At 38.2% G+C, this 18,059-nt stretch overlaps 1 protein-coding gene across 3 annotated transcripts; it reads right to left on the reverse strand.

Annotated features, from left to right (window-relative positions):
* Positions 1-12,360: 12,360 nt before the first annotated feature.
* LOC113838903 (zinc finger protein 431-like) lies at positions 12,361-15,018 on the reverse strand. Of its 3 annotated transcripts, XM_035453658.1 has the most exons (4): positions 14,925-15,018; positions 14,720-14,780; positions 13,179-13,249; positions 12,361-13,109 (listed from the first exon to the last, which is right to left on the reverse strand). In XM_035453658.1, the coding sequence occupies exons 1-4, from the start codon at positions 14,956-14,958 to the stop codon at positions 12,361-12,363; spliced, it is 915 nt and encodes a 304-aa protein (XP_035309549.1). In that variant the 5' UTR covers positions 14,959-15,018. The 3 variants fall into 3 exon arrangements, 2 of the variants coding, with proteins under 2 accessions (XP_035309549.1, XP_035309548.1); XR_003488757.2 differs by lacking the exons at positions 12,361-13,109; positions 13,179-13,249 and adding an exon at positions 13,388-13,417 and having other exon boundaries at positions 14,925-14,991; XM_035453657.1 differs by lacking the exon at positions 14,720-14,780 and having other exon boundaries at positions 12,361-13,461; positions 14,917-14,958.
* Between the last annotated feature and the right edge of the window lie 3,041 nt (positions 15,019-18,059).

The raw sequence follows: 18,059 nt of genomic DNA on the forward strand, positions 1-18,059 counted from the left end.
AGGTGCTCCCTGTATCTTGGGTCCATGATATGGGCAGAGAGATTTCTGTCTCAGTTGCCAGGAAACACTTATGATGTGTCTGTCACAATCTATTACATCTTCAAATTCTAAACTGACCACACTCATCACCTTATAATATTTCCTCCTGGAGTTAGGTAGAAGGTACAAGTCTCTCTGGCTCTAAATATTTTTTTTCTTCTGCTGCCCCACAGTAACCTACTATGACTTCAGTCCGGTACACATGTAAGTAAATGCATCACTATACCATTCCAGCTTATTGATGAACATGTAGATATATCCCAGATGCTGCAGTTCCTAAAATGGAGTCCACCCTATGTTTTTTGTGGTTGTGTGTGAAGTTCTAAGGCTTCCTGGTGTTTCACTCCTACATTTTGCTACATTAATTGTACTTTTTATCTTTCTCTTTCTCCATTTTTTATTCAATTTAGAAACAAGATTGTTTTACATGTCAATCCCAGTTCCCTCTCCTTCCCCTACTCTCCTGCCTCCCCAATACTCCCCTAACTATCCCGTACCATTTCTGCTCCCCAAGGAGAGTGAAGCTTTCCATGGTGGTCTTCAGAGTCTGTCATATCCTTTGAGATACAGTCTAGGACCTCCCTGGTGGTCTCGGCTGAGGGAGTATCTCCCTATGTGGAATGGCCTCCCAAAGTCCATTCCTATGCTAGGGATAAGTACTGATCTACTACAAGAGTCTCCATAGATTTCTGAGGCCTCCCCACTGACACCCACACTCATCGGGTCTGGATCAGTACATGCTGGTTTCCCAGTGATCAGTCTGGGGTCCAAGATCTCCCCCTAGTTCAGGTCAGCTGTTTCTGTGGGTTTCACCAGCTTGATATTCTTGACCACTTTGCTCATCACCCCTCCTTTTAAGCAACTGGATTCCTGTTCAGTTCATTGTTTAGCAGTGGGTGTCTGCTTCCACTTTCAACAGCTGCTGAGTGAAGGCTCTAGGATGGCATATATATCAGACATCAATCTTCTTATCAGGGGAGGGCATTAAAGGTAGCTTTGTGTCTTACTTGGTGTCATCTTTGTAGATGTACAGACATTTCCCTAGTGCCTGATTTCTCTTTAAAACTATAATGGCTCCCTGTATTATGGTATCTCTTATCTTGCTCTCCTCTATTCTTCTCCCAACTCAAACTTCCTGCTGCCATGAGTCCTGCTCAACCCTCCTCTTCTACCCTTCCCATTCTCCTTGCTCCCTCTCCCCTCCCCCATGCTCCCAATTTGCTCAGGAGATCTTGTCCCTTTCACTTCTCCAGGGGACCATGTATGTCTCTCTTAGGGTCCTCCTGATTTACTAGCTTCTCTGGTAGTGTGGATTGTAGGCTGTTCATCCATTGCCCTATGTCTAAAATCCACATATGAGTGAGTACATACCATGTTTGTCTTTTGTGACTGGGTTACCTCACTCAAAATGGTTTCTTCTGGTTCCATCCACTTGCCTGCGAATTTCAAGATTCCATTGAATTTTTTCTGCTGAGTAGTAATCCATTTTGTAAATGTACCACATTACCTCTTTCCATTCTTCAGTTGAGGGACATATAGGATACTTCCAGTTTCTGGTTATTACAAATAGTGCTTCTATGAACATCATTGAATATATGTCCTTTTTGTATGAATGTGCTTATTTTGGGTATATGCCTAAGAGTAGAATTGCCGGATCTTGTGGTAGACTGATTCCCATTTTCTGGAGGAGTCATCATACTGATTTCCAAAGTCGCTGTACAAGGTGGCACTCCCACCAGCAGTGGAGGAGTGTTCCCTTATCTCTGCATCCTCTCCATCATAAACTGGCATTGGTGTTTTTGATTTTGGCCATTCTGATAGGAGTAAGATGGTATCTCAGAGATGTTTTGATTTGCATTTCCCTGATGGCTAATTATGTTGAAAACTTTCTTATTTGTCATTCAGCCATTTTAGATTCCTCTATTGAGAATTGTCTATTTAGTTGTGTAACACACTTTTTAATTGGGTTTTTTTGGTAATTTTGAGACTAGCTTCTTGAGTTCTTCGTGTATTTTGGAAATCAGCCCTCTGTCAGATATGGGGTTGGTGAATATCTTTTCCCGGTCTATGGGCTGCCATGTTGTGTTAATGACTGTGTCCTTTGATTTACAGATGTTTCTCAGTTTCAGGACGTCCTATTTATCAATTATTGATCTCAGAGTCTATCCTACTGGTGTAATGTTCAGGAAGCTGAGTCTTGTATCAATTAATTCAAGGGCAGTTGCCACTTTGTCTTCTAATAAGTTCAGTGTGGGTGGATTTATGCTGAGGTCTTTGATCCATTTTGACTTAAGTTTTGTGCGTGGTGATAGGCTTGGATCTGTCTGTAGTCTTCTACATGTTTGCATCCAGTTATGCCAGTACTATTTGTTGAAGATGTTCTCCTTGTCATCATATAAATTTGGATTCTTCATTCAATTTGTGAGACATTAGGATTGCTGCCCCCACTTGTTTCTTTGGTACATTTGATTGGAAAATCTTTTCCCAACCTTTGATTCTTAGGTACCAACTGTCTTTGGAGTTGAAGTGAGTTTCTCGTATGCAGCAGAAGGATGGATTCTGACTTCTTATCCATTCTGCTAACCTGTGTCTTTTTTGGGTGAGTTAAGACCATTAATATTGTGGGATATTAATGACCATTGCTTGTTCATTCTTATTTGTTTTGGATTTGGTGGTTGTGGTGAAATTATGTGTGGCTTTCCACCACTTTTTTCTTTTGGCTGTTGGTAAAGTGGGATTATCTATTGCCTATAATTTTCTGGTTGTAGTTGAATTCCTTGGTTTGCAGTTTTCCTTCCAGAACTTTCTGTAGGGATGGAATGGTGATTATGTAGTGTTTGAATCTGGTTTTGTCATGGAATATCTTGTTTTCTCCATCTACATTTATTGAAAGCTTTGCTGGGTCTGGGCTGGCTTCCGTGGTCTTTTAGTGTAGGTAGAATATCTATCCAGTACCTTCTGGCTTTCAGAGTTTCCAAGGAAAAGTCAGGTGTAATTCTGATATGTTTGCCTTTATATGTTACTTGATTTTTTCAATTGATTCTCTTAATAGTTTCTCTTTATTCTGTATGTTTGCGGTTTGATTACTATGTGGTGAGGAGATCCTTTTTTTTGGTCTAGTCTATTGGGTATTCTGTAGGTGTTCTGGTGTTCTGTATTTTCATTTGCATTTCTTTCTTTATGTTGGGCATGTTTTCTTCTATATTTTGTTGAATATGTTTTCTACACATTTTAGATGGATTTCTTCACTTTCTTCTATACTATCACTCTTAGGTTTGGTATTTTATGGTATCCCCTATTTCTTGGATATTTTTTGTTAGGGATTTGTTGGACTTAATATTTTCTTTGGTTGATGAGTCTATTTCTTCTACTGTATCTTCAACTCCTGAGATTTTCTCTTCCACCTCTTGTATTCTGTTGTTATGCTTACATCTGTAGTTCCTGATCATTTATCCACTTTTTCTATTTCCAGCATTTCCTCAGATTGTGCTTTCTTTATTTTCTCTATTTCAATTTTTAGGTCATGAATTGTTTCCTTGAGAGATTTGTTGATATCTTCAATTTTTGGTTTGTTTCTTCTTCCATTTATTTAAGTAATTTTCTCATATCCTCTTTGAGGTCCTCTATCATTTTCATGAAGATGTATTAAGGACATTGTGTTCTGCTTCACCTTCACTGTGATGTTCAGGTCTTGCTGGTGTAGGATCCCTAGTCTCCTGTGATGTTGTATTGGATTTTCTGTTGTTGAACGAGCTTTAATATAGTCTTCTTCACATTCTTTCTTCTGGTGGGTGCAGCAGGTGACTCTTCCTCTCCTGATGGTTACAGGACCAAGGTTCACTTCTGGTATATGCAAACAGTTCCCATACTCTGATGTCTGTCCTCTTTTCGTGGATGGAGGCAGGACTGTTACCAGGGCCTTGGTAGTCTCTGGGTGTGTTGGAACCCACCAAGTTCAGATCCTGTGAGGAGTAACCAGGTCTCACATGTTCCTGAAAAGAGCAGTGGAACCCAAACTGGAAACAGCCCCTGGCCTGGTCCTATAAAATTTCTTATGTTATCAGTTCTTGAAGATTTTGTTTTGTGGGAGAATTTGCTGTGGAGAGACAATTTTAGTTTTTTATATTTTTTGGTTTTTCAAGACAGGGTTTCTCTGTGTAGCTTGGGAGGCTATACTGGCATTCACTCTGGAGACCAGGCTGGCCTCGAAATCACAGAGATCTACCTGCCTCTGCCACCTGAGTGCTTGGATTTAAGACATGCACCACCAGTGACCAGCAGTTTTTTTTCTTTATCTAAATGCTTGCCTTGTCGCATTTTATTGAATACTGGCATATCTGTATTTTCCAGTTGTTGCTATCATTATGTTTGAGTCTTATCTGCTTAAGTGATTTACATGATTATCACATTGGTTTTGGATTTTGAAAGCTTCTCATATATTATTGTCTCCTAATTAGCCTCTGGTGTCAAATGACAAAACCTACGATCATCTGAGCAAACATCAGTTGAGTATGTTCTTAGATCAGAATGTCTGATTTATGACTGAAAATGATTGTGTTCATTAATGATTGATATGGGAAGAAGACTTCCACTGAGTTGGAAATGTCTCTGAGCAAGTGGGCCTTTCCTGGCTAAGAGAGCTAGATTAACCCAAGACAGTGACAAAGCTAAAGAGAAAATTGAGAAACAATGGTTCCACATGTTGTACCTCCAATGACTAACTTGAGTTTCTCTCCTAAGCTCCCACAATGATAGACATTGGCCTAGGGATAACAAGCAAATCCATTCATTCCCAGAGTAGCTTTTACTTAGAAAATTTAATCATCAAAAGAAAAGAATTTTGGAACAAAAATGTTATTTCAAAGGTGATTTTTTTTCTGTAATCAACATGGGAGTACTGACTCTTAGAAGATTGTTGAAGATGTCTAGACTTTAGTTGGCAAAAGCCATAAAAATTCTCCAGAGTGCTTAAAATTGTCTGTTCTTGTAGGACATGAAAGATGGGAATGTTGATAGTAACAGCAGACACTGGAGGTGAGGGATGGGATTTTAGTGTGTAAAAGGCAGGGCACTATGGAGTTGGTTTGACCTATGTGCCTTGAGAGACATTTGTCAAAGGAATTCTGGTTAAATCCCCTGGCTCCTGGGGCACAATGTACCTTCCAATTCCTGATGAACGGTTGCACTCCATCAGGCAAAGAAACATTCAGGCTAATTTGTATTTACAAACTTCTGCAGCCCAAAAATTCCATTTGTTGACCAAAATAGTAGTTTCCTGAATTAAGACAATGTGGCTGGTGGTAGAGGAAAGTTAAAAGCATTCTAATCAAGTATTTCTGAAATGAAGGGTGGCCCTCATTTCCTCATTTTTACCAGTTTCTAAACTGTCTGAAGAACTGATCACAAATAAAGAATGTGAAGGCCACTTTGAGGATTTCTACAAACCAGGCCTTCAGTTTTCTAATCTATCTTGGTAGTACACAACAAAAGCAATGTCTGTGGGTTCACATAAGACAATGATATTATGAATAGCAGATCTCCCATAGACAGGCCAAGGAAACCTTCCTGTCCCTAGTGAATGCACACTCTAGAAAGGATTAGAGGAGAAGGGTCACTGCCGAGGTGAACACAAGGACCCACAGAACCAGGCTGTCACATGATCCATCCAACTCCCAGCAGATCTGACAGGTCAGCCACCTTGAACCCATGAAGGAATGGCTTATGGTAACCCACATGGCTCCTTATAGCTACATTAGAGGAGAACCCTAGGAAAACAACACAATCTACTTCCTAGTTGTGATTTTGATTGCTAAGATTGGCTTGAGTATCACAATATCTAGTATTCCCCAGTAGGGCCTAAAGACAATAGTATCTCCCCTATTAGATGAGCAAGGATTAGATGACTAGTGCAAAACATGTCCTGTCTGCAATGCCCTTCCAACCTAGGGGCATACAGTGCACTAGTCTAGGAAATTTGTATATTAGCACAATCTCTTCCCGTCCTGGACAGCAGAAGATATATTCTTAATGACCTGGAAGCAATAGGAAATACATAAAAATGATTGAGTTCCAGGACAGCCTGCAAAGCTACAAAGAAACCCTGTTTCCAATGCTCAAAAGAAAGAAAAGGAGAAAAAAATTCCCTGGTAGAAGAAATGGCATGAATAACATATTATTTTACCATGCCACTATGTGCATTGCTAGTTGCTAAGATATGTGACACAACAAACACAACTAAGGCTGATGAATATAACCATGAAAAGCAATATTGGATATATCTTCATATGAGAGATTCCTTTTTGAAAATTCAATTTTCACTGGCTGAGGCTAACCTTCCAAAATTGTATACCCAAATCTTGCCCACATTCACTCACATACCTAATGGGAAATTACAAAATCAGTTAGTCTGTCACAATCAGTTTGTATTTCATAATGGTCACCCAAGCAGTTGTTTGTCCATCCTGTTGCCCACTACAACATATACAATAAACTATTCCTCCTATTCTGGTCTGAAGTTAGAAGCCATGCTCCACACACAGATCCTTTTCCTGTTGTTAAAATGGACATTTGACTATGTGACTCAAATTTGTATTTTGAAAACTCATTGTTGGTTGAGTTTTAAAGAAAGATGTTTTTGGGTCAAAAATAAGGGCAAGGCCATTGTCCTGGGGGGCAATGAAATGGAATAAAGACTACCTGATACAAAATAAGAAAGTTTGTCTTAGAAACATTTTCTATAAGGCTGCAGGTACTGCTCTTCTAGAATATGGCTTTTCATGGATCAATCATTCTAACCATTAAATGTTTAATAAACACAAATGTTTTTATTAACAGCATGTATCTAGTGGTGGTTAATGTTAAAGGGGGAGCCAGCCTGGAAAAGATTTTGCATTCCATATATGCTATTGTAAGTTAAGGAAAGCAGTGCTTGAAAGAAAGATGCCATGTGATAGGATTCAAGGAGAGGGGTTTATTCATTAGCGAAAGGGATGATAAAAAATGGAAAATGTGTGGGAGATCAGCCTTCAGGGACAGGAACAGTAGGAGAAAAGAAAGAGCCACAGAGACAGACATGCTTACTGACAGAGAGATGAACAGACACAGAGAGAGAGAGAGGGATTGGAGTAGACAGGGGGCTTTTAAAAAGAAACATAGTAAGTATACAGAGGTGGCCCTCTTAGTGGCTGCAGCTGACAGCATATCATGTCAGAACCACAAGGAAAGACCAGTACAGATGGCTGACTATTAGCAACTGTCATCCTTAAGTCTCCTTTAGCTGTGGACTGAGGTTATTATTTGGAAAACTTAAATAGGTATATGGGAATGCAATCTAAACATTTACGCTGGTGGAGATTTACAGAGCAAAAGTATTTTTTAGATCATACATTATGATTTTATTATAAATATATCATAATGCATAAATTAAGAGATAGAGTATAATGTATACTGTAGAAGATGCATTTAAGAGATGACAGTACTACAATCCTCACCCATAAAACACAAATATAAAAAAATGGGAAACACACTGTTGGGAAAGCTGTAGACACGCCTTATAAGGGGCTGGCTACAGGTGTGCCTGACCAGGCTTGTGAGGGCGTGGCCCGAGTGACGTAGTGGGACTGTGTTTTTGGTTTTGGTTTCACTTTGCTGCTTGTTATATAGACCTCTACCTTGCCAGCTGGCTAGGTTGCTCTGTAACTAAGGCTTTTCCCTATTAAATACCCTTATATTTCTACCTGACTCTGTATTGGTAATTTCCCACAATAACATACCTATGCACACTGTGAATGATGCTCTTAAATGAATAGCTATTCTGAGCTGAGAATAAGGCTTTCTTTTTTCTGAGAAAGCTCGCTCAGAGGGAGGCCACATCTGCTCCATGAAGGACCAGAAAGAATTCATTTTAACTAGTAATGACACTGTCGGTCTCAAGGCTATGGCATTCCTGTACAGAATTTCATTTTTAAGCTATATTTCATGTATATGTGCATTTACCCACATTTGGACATGTGCAGTATCTGCAGAGTGCAGAAGAGGGAATCAGATGCCTTGAAACTGAACTTACAAGAAATGGTTAGCAACAATGGTTTCTAGCAATATAACCTGTGTACAATGCAATACGCAGTGTTCTTAATTGCTAAGCACACCCTTTAGCCACATTTTAATGTAACATTTATTTTTAGAGATTTTAAATATATTGTCTCACTTTTCCCATTTCTTTCCAATTTCTTCCCTTGTTAATGCTTTTAACTAGGTGTAAATGAAGTATTCTCAAATATTTTAATTAAGTCTATTGAGTCCATTTCTGTTGGTTGTGTGTTATGGTAGCAAAATTGAAAATGCAGTTTTGGATAGGGAACAGGGAGAACATTCATGCCTGATACTATTTGGAACAGTGATGTAGACATAAGGTAATTGATTCATTCTTGGGTCCAAACAGGTTTGGATAGAAGGGAAGTTATATGTATAGCTAAGTAGTATAACTAAGCCATATATTAAAATTTTTCTCATCTTTAAAAGCCTCCCCAAAACCTCCGTTGTCTCTTCAGCAAGATGTTCAGAGAAATCATAAATATTGCTACAGTAGAGAGATTCTTATCTTGAGGAATCAGTATTTTCCACAATGAAATTCTCAGGGAATTTAGAATTTCATGGTGTCTACTCTTTCACTAGATGTTAGTCAAAAAGAGCGATATAAATGTCACTTGGAATAACCTTTATTCCTGTGAGTCAGGCAGGTACCAGGGATTGCTGGGGTGGAGACTGAGGAGCATTACAGTCCCAATAGGGACTGAAGGGTATTGTCATTGACAACAACATGAGTTGCCAAAAATTAAAGAGTGGAAGAACTAGAGGGGGCTGACCCACCCCAGCTGGGTGGAAATAAAGTACATTATATGCCAGCTTGCCATCAGTTACAACTGAAGAAAGCTCTCTGGCATTTGATCCTTGTGCCTTCAAACCCTCAGCTCCCTTCCTAAACATTCTTCCAATTTACAGAGCACTTTGTAAATACCTTATCGTCAAAGCCTTAGAGTGACTTCACATCTCAGAATCTCCTCACAATCTGGATGTCATCTCTAGACAACACCATTCAGAGCTCCAAACTGAATGTTTTGCAGGCAGTAGGGAAGCAGAATATGAGCCCATTCAAACAAGAGAAACTTCATGCCTGCAAGTTCCTATTCTATCCAAACAGGAGTTATAAACTCAAGCCGGTGTGATCTGTCATGTGAGCTTATGGTAACCTATTCACTTCTATTTACCACATGGGAGACAAACTAACTCTTGTGGTTTTGGTTATTCAACCATCTTTTAAAGACTTCTATTGTCAGCTTCTCTGATGATCACTTATATTCTACTTTTCCTTCATTTTGGGGTGATTGGGGCTTGGAAAAGTGCATAAGCACCAAGCCTAAATTATTTTCTGATATAATTGATCATATATTTATTCTAAGGCATCAGAGCTTATGATCAAATTGATCAAAGAGAAAGATCAAATTAGTTGAGCCAATCACACTTATTGCTATGAATGAAATATTCATGTGGATGAATAGAAGGCTCAGCACTTAGAACATTAAGTGGTCATCCACAAGGAGAGGTTTTGATTCCCATAAACAATGTCTCTACCAGATGAAAGAAAACACCATTTGAATACACACATGAGGAATTAAATATTTCTTATATTATGTTGTATGAATCATTTTAACATTAACATTGCTAAATTATGTTGAGAAAAAAAGACCTTTTGGGAATATATCACCTACATTGGGATTTGTAATCAGGAGGCAGACCCATGATGATCATGAGTTCAAATGTATTCCTCATCATTACTGACACCCAAGCCAGGATGCTAGTAAACATGAAAATATGAACAGTACTTGTGAAAATATGGAAAAAATACCCAGAAACAACAAACCACCACACTTTCAGATGAACAGTTATTGGAAAAATATGATCTCACACTGCTTGATAATTAAGAAAAAAAAAGTATCACTTAGATGAATGGGGTAACATTATATACATTTCAGCAGAAAAATACCTATCATTAAGCAAATGTACAAATTAAACAAAAGCCACAGGAGGAATATAAGGACAACAAAGTAAACTTTACTAAGTGAATTTTCCACAAATATAGCACTTTTTGTCACACACCCCAAATATTTCAAAATAGAACCCCCAACTCAATGACTGCTAAAATCAGTTCCTACTCTTTGCCTCATGCTGAAGCTTAGGGATGTGAGTGCCAAGACCCCTGATTTAGGTGTCATGCAAATTTTAATGATGCCCCTGTATCCCTCTGGAAACCAGGGCCAAATTAAATCTTTTATAAGGTGACAAAGATATTGTAACAAAAAGAGGAGAGAAAACAATACAAATTAGTAAGTTTTACACCTAATTCATAGTAGTTAGTTAATGTACTTGAATAGAAGCATAAATCTAAAGGTGATACAGTATCATTTAAAATCACAGTGCAAATGTAACAGCTATAGAGGGAAATGTATCCCTAATGTCATAAGTCAGTCGATACCTTCATTTATAAAGGGAGGATGGCCTGGATACCTGCATCTCTGAAGAGAAAGGTATCCTGACTTTTGGGAAGTCATACTATTACTGAATCTTTGGAGAAAATGTATCCTGGATACCAAGAGATCTAAAGAAAAATCTATCCTGAATGTCCATTTTCAGGCTATACATGTTGCTGTGAAGGGAAGGTATCCTGAAAAAACCAAAGCTCTGAGGATAAAGGTGTCCTGACTGTCAGGAAGTCAGGCTATATATGAAGTTGTGTTCCAGTAGGTGGTGATCTCCATGCATTATGTACCACTCCTGCTCCACTTAGAGGGAGACTATTACAAGTGATCTTTGTTCCACTCTGCTAAGCGTTTACCAGAATAAATGTCCATTGCTTCTTCTATTTTCTTTTCCAATAAGGATTTTCTGTGCAATGGTAACCATTTCTTCTTAGGTCCATTACAAATTGTCACTCTTCTGCTTGACTAAACTGTGGGGAAAACAGCTCCAGAAATGTAGCACCAGTGAATTTTTTTTTCTTCTGCTATACTCCCCTAATGGAGATTCCCATCAGGGGTATACGTTGCTTCTATGGAGAGTTCTGTATCCACTGTGGTAAAAGAATTCATTCACAGAAACACACTGAACAGATTTATTTGGAAGGGAGTCATCCAGGAAAGCGGCTGCCCCTATCAGTGTGGAAAATGTGAGCTGCCAACTGAACTAGCATAGAGTTTATATATGTCTTCTTAGGGGCATAGGTGTTTCATAGAAAATATTTTTCAGCATGTTAATTGGTAAAACTTCAGTCCCTGAGGTCTAAAAACCTTTGAGATTTTGCTGGACTGCTGCTTAGGGATTGGGTGGCATTGAGCTTAGGTATTGCTTGTATTTTTCCTCAGCTGGTCAGAGATAGAGTTTGTTTCTTTGCCTTTATTTTCAGGGAAAAAGTGTATTTCTTTCACTGGCCCTTTCTAAGTATTTGGCTCTTGTTTAAGGGTGAGTTTCTTTGGCTGCAGTTTGAGGGCCATAATCTGTTTGTTTCACTGGAACTGGTTCCTGGGTCGGGTAGTGTTTCTTTGCTGGCACTTTTACCCTCAGCATAAGGCTTTATAAGTTCATATATTCATTTTTGATGTGTGTGCTGGAGCAACAATATAAACATGCACATGACAATGCTTACACAGATTGTTGACATTGTTAATTTTCTTCAACAGAATAAATATTGTTGTCAAACTGATCAGAAGTGTGATTGTGAATAATTCCACCAAATACTTGATAGTGAGAAGCCTCATTAACTTTTTCAGGTACTCAAAAATGATTGTAATTTACAACGGCTTTAAAACTTTGACCATAAATTTTACTCCTCTATGAAGTGCACAATTAAACCAAACTGACTATATTCATAGTTTCCCTGCTGAATGATTTTTTGCAATTATTTCAGAGACTTCTGGCACATGCCGAAGCTTTACCACACTGATCAATTTAAAAGGGTTTGTCTACATAATGTAATCTTTTATGGGTTTCAAGAAATAATTCACATGCAAATTCCTTTCCACAGTGATTGCATTTTTAGGGTCTCTCCCCATTATGAGTTCTTTTGTATGTGAAGATGAATCTGCAGAGCAAAGGCATTACACATTGATAATATTCATATGGTTTCTCTCGAGTATGTGTTTTTTTATGCCCATTAACAGCGCTTTGAAATGTGAAGATTCTACCGCATTGATTTCATTCATAAGGCTTTTGTCCGTTATGTGTTCCTTCATGCCTTTGAAGGGAAATGTGCTGAGCAAAGGCTTTCCCTCACTGATTACATTTATAGGGTTTCTCTCCAGTATGTATCCTTTTATGCTTTTGAAGAGTATTGTGATGAGAAAAGGCTTTACCACACTGATGACATTCATAAGGTTTCATTCCAGTATGTGTCCTTTTATGCACTTGAAGGTTACTATGACCAGAAAAGTTTTTTCCACACTGATTGCATTCATAGGGTTTCTCCCCAGTATGTGTTCTTTTATGCCCTTGAAGAAGAATGTGCTGAGAAAAGGCTTTACCACACTGACTACATTCATAGGGTTTCTCTCCAGTATGTGTCCTCTTATGGCTTTGAAGGGTATGGTGCTGAGGAAAGGCTTTACCACACTGAGTACATTCATAGGGTTTCTCTCCAGTATGTGTCCTCTTATGTATTTGAAGGTTACTGTGATGAGAAAAGGCTTTATCACACTGAGTACATTCATAGGGTTTCTCTCCAGTATGTGACGTCTTATGCCTTTGAAGGTGACTGTGACGAGAAAAGGCTTTACTACACTGAGTACATTCATAAGGTTTCTCTCCAGTATGTGTCCTCTTATGGATTTTAAGGGTACGGGGATGAGCAAAGGCTTTCCCACACTGATTACATCCATAGGGTTTCTCTCCAGTATGTGTCCTCTTATGTATTTGAAGGTTACTGTGCTGAGAAAAGGCTTTGCCACACTGATTACATTCATAAGGTTTCTCTCCAGTATGTGACATCTTATGCCTTTGAAGATGACTGTGTTGAGCAAAGGCTTTACCACACTGAGTACATTCATAGGGTTTCTCTCCAGTATGTGTCATTTTATGACTTTGAAGGTGACTGTGACGAGAAAAGGCTTTACCACACTGAGTACATTCATAGGGTTTCTCTCCAGTATGTGACCTTTTATGCCTTTGAAGCAAACTATGACAAGAAAAGGCTTTACCACATTGATTACATTCATAGGGTTTCTCTCTATTGTGTGTTCTTTTATTCCTTTGAAGATCACTGTTATATGTGAAGGCATTAACACATTGTGTATGTTGAGAAGTCCTCTCTCCAATTTGGCTTCTTTCATGCCTGCAAGGAATATGAGTACATATAAATGCTTTACCATGTTGGATCTTGAACCTTACATTAAATTATAATTTTTAAAATTGTAAAGAAAAGTCAGATCTTACAATCTTTTTTGTTTGTTTTTCAAGACAGGGTTTCTCTGTGTAGCTTTGGAGCCTCTCCGGGCACTTGCTCTGATGACCAGGCTGGCCTGGAAGTCACAGAGATCCACGTGCCTCTGCCTCACTAGTGCTGGGATTAAAGGTGTATGCTAACAATGCACAGCCCATTTCTTTTAATCTTATCATTGTGTTTACACTCAAGTTTTCCCCTTCATTAAGGTTATTTTTTTGCATCTTTGATGATACTTGTGAAGGTTTAATCTTTTATTATACGGTTCTCATTTTCAGAACCATTTTCTATAACAATTTTTTCACATATTGAAGAGAACTGGAATAATTGAGAACTTCATCTCCCTTATTATATATTTTAATTTTCCTGCACTTTGAGTCATACTACATTTGCTAATAACCTACAACAAACAGACGTATTTCCATAGTAATAGATTCATTGGGATTTATTCCAGAGGGAGATTGTTTGTGTATTATCAGTGAAGTTGCAAAACAAATTTCTTGTACTCATGAACAAAATTAAACTAGTATGCTCAAAAGGGGACTACTACATGACTTTTAAATGTCCTGCATGAGAAATATACCTTGTTGTCCATATCCCTTTGCTGAAATGGCTTGTATACTAACTAATATATTATATACCTAGCAAAGTAAAGATTACAAAGAAGAGGCTTCAACATTTAATTCAGTTTGACTTTCTGTTCCTTATAGACATGTTCTAGAGTTATTAAGTTTCCCTGCAATAACTGCCCCTTAACTCTTGACAGTAATTGCTGCTGTCACTAAACTTACAAAAGAAACAGCAAGTACTTGAGTAACATTAGCTTTTCCATGGAGTATTTGCTTAATGGAAAGTCTGAAGTTATGCTCATCACCTCAACCATGTGTATACATTTAATAATATAGGTAATATGAAATAAATGGAATTACATTTCAATAGCATAGCTCTCATGTCGTGAGGATTCGTGTGGTCATTTCTCTCAAGGCATACTTTCCTTCACTTCTTTCTTATAAAAATGCATTGCAAAGGCAGTTTACCTACCTGAAGCTGAGGTATATGGTTTTGTGAGAATTTAATAATCATCAATGCAATTTAACATGTGCTTAATTACAGTGTTGGTTCTGTTTCAGACTTCCAGGACAGATTTCAATTTCTTCTGAAGAACATTTCTATCAGCTCATAGATGAAAATTACCTTTTGTGTCTTTTAGAACTTGTACATTCTTCTCCAGTAATATGATCTTCCTTAATGTATTCTAAAATATAGTACAAAAATGTATATTTATTATTGAAAAATGTGTAAAATTTAAGTTACTCTCTTCAGTGTACTTTAGAAATATGACTGATTTATTTACACCATTAACCACAGAACAGTTTAAAATATGAGGGTACAGTCTTACCTATATCAGCGAGGTTCTTGTAGGTCTCCAGCATCACATCTTTGTAGATATTCTTCTGAGAAGTATCCAGCAAACTCCACTCTTCCCAAGTGAAGTCGATATGTACATCATTATAGGTCACGGAATTCTAAAATATCACATACATATGTGCAACTTAAATCATGATACTGACCATATTATAAATGCATGCTTCTGTAGAAAATTTTTTTAAGATGTGTTACTTTTAGGCTATGGAAAATTTGGTTAGTGAAGTAAATATGTGATGCTTTTGTTTATGCTGTAGATTTGTGAAGCTGTGATTCTTAGCCTGTCTACATCTCCTGATGATCTGACAAAGAGGTGATTATCCAATAGTGAGGCAGGAAAAAGAATACTTAGAAGGATAAATCTGGAAGCAAAGACAAAGGAGCAAAATACAGTAAGAGGATGATGGTAAGGGACAGATATCAAGTCACACAGCAAGTAGTGGAATGGAACAGAAAGTAAGATACACATATAAGGAGAAAGGTAAAAGTCTAGAGGCAAAAGGTAGATGGCGACATTTAACTTTAGAAAAATTGCATAGAAATAAGCCAAGTAAAGGCCAGCCATTTATAAATAAGAACATGCATCTGTGTATCAATATGGGACTGCATGGTGCCCTTCCCAGAAGGTAAAAATGTAAAGTGATAAAGGAGTAAACCATTAAGCAAATTTATGGTACCTAACATGGGGCCATATTTCCATGTAACACTAGAGAAACCTAAAAATAAAAATATCTCCTTAATGTGTTTCTGCCTGCTGGTGAGCCTCAGAAAATCCAGCACACTAATTAACAATGATAAGCTCAGTTAAAATAACTGCCATAACATAATCACGGGAATGGTAGAGCTCTAGGGAGGCAGTATGTAGTTCTTGGGGACTAAACTCTGAGTGGTCTGTGAGTTTTAGGCTTTATTCTCATGAGCTCAGAAGTGGGCATAGCCAGCTGGGAGAACAGGAAGAAGATCCAGTTGTAGCTTAGCCGTCTAATGCTTGCAGTGGCAGTAAAAATGCTAAAATGCATACAGTTAATTAAGTCCAGATATAAATGTAATTGAAAGAGGGACTGTTGAAGTAAAGAGTCTGTATGCTCTTTAAAAAAGTCAAAAATATTTGTCAAATGAAAATCAAAAATGCTTTGGAGCATCAATTTTACTACTGTTTCCACAGGAAACAAGAGGCTATGGATTTGCTTTCAGTTTACATAGACACGGGTAGAGCAACTGAGACCTCTGGAACTTGACACGCCATGCATATTGACTAAAGTTACTGATGGTCTTCAGACAACTTGAAAATAATCTCAAATTTTCCCTGGGTCCCTTTAATGGTGACTTCATCCACAGACAGCAGATAGCATCTGGAGAACATGACTCCCACATTCCAAAGGCTGGAGGGTAGGAGACCTTTGATTATTTGGTGGTTCAGAGACAACTGTTATATGTATGCAAATATAGGAACCAGAAGGTAAAATGTTAGATTATTGAATCTACTACTACCTGCCTACCTTCAAGGACTCACTGACAAGAACATTCTATGGTTTGGTTACCATGCAACTACCTCTCCCTGATGAATCCCAGACCTGCCAAGCTTCCTGCCTCAACCAACATATAAAGTCTCTGAGAAAAATAAAATTTTGCAGCTTGATCAGAAATCCTATCTTGCTGTCCATTCATTTAGTCTCTTGTCCCATCATTCCAGGCCCTGTGAGGTTTGCCTCCCATTGATGCCCTGTATAGCAGAAGCCTTCCAAATTAGTAGATGAGGATATAGAGTCAGGGTTTGAGGTTGGGGTACTGTGGAAATATCTGGGATTTTGTTGGAGATTTAAATGTGTTTAGTGACTTGGGAACAGTATCTTCCATGGTGTTCCTAGGCAGCCTCACCTCCTGTAATGCTTCTAAGCTGTGGGGCCTACTTTGCAGCCAAGAGAAGAATGTGATATATGGTACTGCTGGGTGTTCTTTAGAGACTGTAGTACTTGTGGTTCCTTGAAACTGCTTGGTCTCTGAAATAGCCAAACATTTCTACAAGTAGTAGGGTGAGTTAAGGGTCTCAAAGTCAGAGTGCAGTCTGAGGCTATTGGACAGGATAAAATGACTTTACTGAGTGGTGGGCAATGTCTGTACTTTTCTCCTGAAGAACACTCTGGCCTCCAATACAGATGCTTCAGTCTGGGATAACTATTGTAGGGTACAGGGTAGTGAGTGCATTTTAAGGTTGCTGGGCTGGATTTAATGAGTATTATTGTGTGGTGTGCAGTGACTTATGTGGGCTCCATAAATCTAAGCTAGCCTCTGGTAGAGTGCACATTTTCTTCCAAAGTTTTAGAATAGGTATGGAGCCAGTGGTAGGGTGTGGAGAATTCTTGTGGTTTGTGCAGTATTTGATATTTGGGCAAGATTAAAGGGGATTTATGGGTGGTGGGCAATGTCCTGCCTTCATATCCAGCATCTAGTTAGCAAGTTAAGATGCATACAACTTATAATATCAATCATTAATGTAGGCAGGTGACTGGGAAAAACTTAAATTTAAAAAATGGAATATATGTATTAGCAAATAATCCCTCTAGTGTGAAGATTCCTCATGATGCCAGTAGACAGGTCCTCCTTCTGTGAAACTCCAGAGCTGCAAATTACAAATACCAACATTAAACAATTTTGTATTTAAAATTCCATTTTCAGGGATACATCTCTTAAATTCTATGATTCACAGTAGCTCATATGGTGTTAAGTAAGCTAAGTAAGCTATTTTTGTCATCCTGACAAGCACTAAATATAGTTATCTTTACTCCATACTTGTTGCATGTTTTTTAAATACCACACATTATAACCACCCTACTTCTGTGAATGGCACAGTAAGCTATCATAATGACCTAAGTCTCTCTAGACTCTGTTATATCACTCTCATTTTCTGAAACACTTTCAATTCTAACTCTACAAGTAGCAGTAAACATAGCTCTTCTGGCCTAACACTACCTTTTATGATTGACTGGTAGTACTACATGAAGCATAGCACCACCAGTCAGGAGCTGAGAAGAATGCTGCCATGAATCAGTGGCATGCCTGGGTTAGATCACAAAATCACATTTGATGCCCCATATTTTGTCCCAACTGT

Source organism: Cricetulus griseus, unplaced genomic scaffold, assembly GCF_003668045.3.
Source record: "Cricetulus griseus strain 17A/GY unplaced genomic scaffold, alternate assembly CriGri-PICRH-1.0 unplaced_scaffold_1, whole genome shotgun sequence".
Classification (NCBI taxonomy): Eukaryota; Metazoa; Chordata; class Mammalia; order Rodentia; family Cricetidae; genus Cricetulus; species Cricetulus griseus.